At 61.6% G+C, this 4,398-nt stretch overlaps 1 protein-coding gene across 1 annotated transcript in view; it reads left to right on the top strand.

The window, feature by feature from the left end:
• The window catches only part of JMJD4 (jumonji domain containing 4), a 7,336-nt gene extending 3,334 nt beyond the window's left edge, over nt 1-4,002 (top strand). Inside the window, exons 2-6 of the mRNA XM_059416281.1 lie at nt 48-222; nt 1,974-2,099; nt 2,349-2,616; nt 3,092-3,238; nt 3,626-4,002. Coding sequence (XP_059272264.1) covers nt 48-222; nt 1,974-2,099; nt 2,349-2,616; nt 3,092-3,238; nt 3,626-3,928 — 1,019 coding nt within the window. The 3' untranslated portion in view covers nt 3,929-4,002. The remainder of the gene's footprint in view (nt 1-47; nt 223-1,973; nt 2,100-2,348; nt 2,617-3,091; nt 3,239-3,625) is intronic.
• Nucleotides 4,003-4,398: the final 396 nt, after the last annotated feature.

Raw genomic sequence — 4,398 nt, 5'->3', positions numbered from 1 at the left:
GCGGGGCGGCGCGGGGCGGCGCGGGGCTCGGGCGTCACCACCTGTCGGTGTCGCAGGGGACGCCGTGGTGCCGGTGGCCGACTGCGGGCGGCAGGAGTACAACGCGCACCCCAAGGAGCATATGCTGCTGCGCGACTACCTGCGCTACTGGACTGAGCACATCGAGAGCGGCTACTCGTCCCCGCGGGGCTGCCTGTACCTCAAGGACTGGCACCTGTGCAGGTGAGGGGCGCGGGGGGGGGGGGCGTGCCCCACCCCCACCCAGGGTGGCTGGTCCTTCCCCTGCGTGCACCTCGGGCTCCGCCCCTCATGGGGCTGGCCACTCTTGTCGGGGGTTGGTGGGGAGCCCAGGTGGGCTGAGGCCGGTGCCTCCCTTGTGTCCTGGTGGTTGGAACCTCCCGTGCAAGCCTTACCCCTCTGGGGGCTGCCCTGGGCTCAGCCCTTATGGGCAGCTGTGCTGCCGGGTCTGGCTTACGCTGGCTCCCCCCACTCCCTCCCGTCTGGCACCGTCTTGCTCCCCTGTCTCCGTTCAGCAAGGCTGGGCCTGGCCTGCACAGCGTCTTCCTCACTCACTAGCAGAGACCTGGGGTCCGGCCACAGCCTTCTTCCCTATGGGGAGCTACCACCGGTGCTCTGGGACATAGCTCACACTGGTGGGTGCCCCACCCCATCCACATCCATGCTCAGAGGGGCTGCTTGGGTTTTGTGCCCATTCCCCACCCAGCGGTGTGCTGGCACAAGCAGAGATCATCTTCCTCACCCCAGCAGCTGTCACAGATACAGTACCGGCTCAGTCAGTTCTGTATAAGCGAGTCAGCGATTGAATTCTGGTTTTCCTAACGTGAAAACCAAGGCTCCTTTGTGGTTCCCAAGACCCGTGCAAAGGTGCATCTCAACCCGTCGTGCCCTAGATGCTCCCTGCCTTGCTGCATCTTGTCTGGCAGGGAGAGCTGGCCAGGGGGTGGATCAGGGACACCTAGGCCCTGGTCGAGGCCCCCAGGGACTTCTGACCCAGGGGCACCTAGGACTCCTGGACCCAGTGCTCCTGCATGGTGGCTGTGGGCTTCAGTTAGGCAGTGAGTGAGTTCTGGGTATTACATGGGACATACTTGTTCTGGAGACTTGCCTGTTGCAGGGAGTTCAGTTTGGACTGAATATTACGTATTTTCTCTGGAAACTCTGGAATAAGCAGTATAGGGATGTCAGGAAAACAGAGGTGGCCCAAGGGCATGTGATACCTGAGCAAGGATTTCAGGGCTCCATGGGAGTCTGACGGTCGCAAAGGCATGGTGGCAGAGGGAACAAGAGGTTGGGTGCTCTTTGGGCTCTCCCTGATCGTGGCCTCCGACCGTAAGTGATGTGTGAGCTACTCTGGAAGCTTGCTCCATGTGTTGCTGGGAGAGGTGCACTCTGCCTGGGGCTGGGTTGGTGACTCCCCTTGGAGGGACCGTTGTTTTGGTGGTGGGGCAGGCTTTGGGATCAGGAGGAGTGGACGGCTGTGGGGTAGGGGAGAGGGACCTCAGCGGACATGGGCCACTGGTCGTGCATTCACTCTGCGGACTTAAGGTCACAGGCGGGGCGAGAGCATGGGTGAGGCCCAGGGGTCCTGGAGAGCAGCAGGATGCAGATGAGGTACTTAGAGCCCAGAGGTCCTGGACCTGGTCCAGGAGGGGGCTGGAACAATTGCGGGGCTGCCTGTGTGGGTCACCTAAGCAGCATCATGGCCCCCAATGCTGTTTCACCTGCTCATGATGGGGCTTCGTTCCCCGGACGGCGCTCAGGTGCGGTCACTTGGGGCTGTTGTCACGTGGTGGCTGGACGAGTGCAGGTGATCAGCCTTAGTGTGGACACTGGTTGCAGAAGGCGGCTCAGGGTCATTTGTGCCTGTCCAGACCTCTGGCTGTCTAACGGGCTTGTGGCACAGGTGCCAGGAGGGGGCCCTTCCCGCCAGAGGCTCATGGTATTCCCTGCAGGGACTCCTCAGTGGAGGACGTGTTCACCCTGCCTGTGTACTTCTCGTCTGACTGGCTCAATGAATACTGGGACGCCCTGGATGTGGATGACTACCGCTTTGTCTACATGGGGCCTGCTGGCTCCTGGTACGTGTGTCCTCTCCTGATCCCCTTTCTGCGCCTCGCCCTTGCCCCCCACACACTCTCCCCCCACCCTGTCTGCTCCGTCAGGGCCTAAGAGATGCCTGGGCCATGGGGAGGCTGCCCGGGTTCCCCAGTCTCCCTGCGCACTTTGCCCTGGGGCTCTCAGAGGGGGGAGGTGTGAGCTCGGGGGCCTGTCTTCCTGAAGAGCCAGACCAGCTGTGGTTCACCAGATGCCAACAGGAGGTTCCACAGGTCACCGTTCCATGCCGACATCTTCCGCTCCTTCAGCTGGTCTGCCAACATCTGTGGGAGGAAAAAGTGGCTCTTCTTCCCTCCGGGGCAGGAAGAAGCCCTGCGGGATCGCCATGGAGGCCTGCCCTATGATGTGACCTCGCCTGCACTCCTCGACAGCCACCTGTACCCCAGGCACGGGCACTGCAGCCCGGCCCTGGAGCTCACACAGGAGGCAGGCGAGATGGTCTTTGTGCCCAGTGGCTGGCACCACCAAGTCCACAACCTGGTAAGATGGGCACACCCCACAGTGTGTACACACCACACCACGTACACCTGCGACGTGGCCCAAACAGGTCGGGGGCCACCCTGGGGCCCTGGAGGACCCATCTCTCCATCCATCTGTCCCTCAGCCTGCCTGGCAGCACTACTCTCCCTTGACACGCTTTTAGATGCCTTCCACAGAGAGAGGGCCAGGGTACCCCTCCTGATCCCACAGTGGGCTGACTGCCTCCTGGGAGGGTCTGCACAGATTCCAGAGAAGGACACCACCCCCGTCCTTGTTCCCTGGGCCACAGTGGGTCCCTATACACCAGAGTTTCCCTGGCTCCCAGGGGAGCCCCGCTCCTGGTTAGCTGTGTACTCAGAAGACAGCTCCTATCTCCGCAGCCCTTCCCTGCTGAGGGGACTGCGGGGACCTCAGGACAGGGGCTGGGGACCGTCTGCAGTGGGCTCATGGGGACATCTCGCTCCACCCCATACAGGAGGACACCATCTCCATCAACCATAACTGGGTCAATGGCTGTAATCTGGCCAATATGTGGCACTTCTTGCAGCAAGAGCTCCGGGCCGTGCAGCAGGAGGTCAGCCAGTGGAAGGAAACTATGCCAGACTGGCACCATCATTGCCAGGTAGGCTAGCCAGGGTGGGAGGGAAGGGGGGGGGGGGGGGGGGCTCTGCAGGACCCTGGCAGGACCAGGTTTGGGACTGCCTCGGGGGCTGACCAGTGGAGCTCACTGTGAATAGGTCTGCAGTGGTGGAGGGCATGGGGCAGCCTGCATTCTCAGAGCAGGTTTTGGTCTATGAGGCCAGAGCTGTGGTCTTGGGGACATGGCAGCTGCTCTCCTGCCTGTGAAGATCAATCTGATCCTGAGGCGGGACGCTGGGGCTTCCAGGCTGCAAGACTCAGACCCATCTCCAACTGGCTCCCAGGAAGCTCTGGGCTCTGCCCATCATCCACAGACCCTTGTCTAGAGCTGTGGGCAAGCTGCGACTCATAGCTGATCTTCTCTGGCCAGGTCATCATGAGGTCCTGCACTGGAATCAACTTTGAAGAATTTTACCACTTTCTCAAGGTCATTGCTGAACGGAGGCTCCTCCTCCTGGCGGAAGGGACGGACTCTGGTGCCATGGAGGGCAGTGCAGGTTCTGGGCTGGGCCCCCATCAGGCTGCGTTTGATGTCAGCCGGATCACGGAGGTGCTGGCATCTGTGGTGGCCCACCCCGACTTCCAGAAAGTGGACACTGGCATGTTCTCCCCGCGGCCGGAGGAGCTCTTGCAGCAGCTGGAGGAGGTCGTGGCCAGCACTGAGTCTATCTAGTGCATGAGGCTTGGCCTGGAAGGCAGGCTGTCTGTCCCACAGTCCCTTCTGGAAATAAAGTTTTGTATACTGTGTGCCATGGGACCTGTCACCTCTCCGTGGAGCCTCGTGGCCTCAGGTGTTCCAGCTGTGGCTCCTGCTCTTAAGGGTGTGCTCTTTTCCTGGCTCTCTGTTGGCATCCTGGGACCCTGGTGCCTGTGCAGAGGGCTTGGGCCCCTTGTCTTCATGAGGCTCGGCTGGGCTGAGTGCTCTGGATCCAGTGAGGGGTGGGTATGGAGGTGCTGCGAAATGAGATCTGCGGCCAGGAGGCCGCAAGAATGCCTGGGGACCCATGCGTGGGGGCAGCATGTGGCTGGATTCCTGACAGCCTCAGCCTTCCCTCAGCAACGACCAGCATCCAAGCCCAAAGGCCTCCCATGGACAGCAGTGTGAGGCGGCTGGCTCATCTCGCAGGACCCCTCTGCAGTGGG

The sequence above is a fragment of the Mustela nigripes genome, chromosome 12 (genome assembly GCF_022355385.1).
Source record: "Mustela nigripes isolate SB6536 chromosome 12, MUSNIG.SB6536, whole genome shotgun sequence".
Lineage (NCBI taxonomy): Eukaryota > Metazoa > Chordata > Mammalia > Carnivora > Mustelidae > Mustela > Mustela nigripes.
The sequence above is the reverse complement of the archived record's forward strand: the minus strand, read 5'-3'. Positions and strand labels throughout refer to the sequence as shown.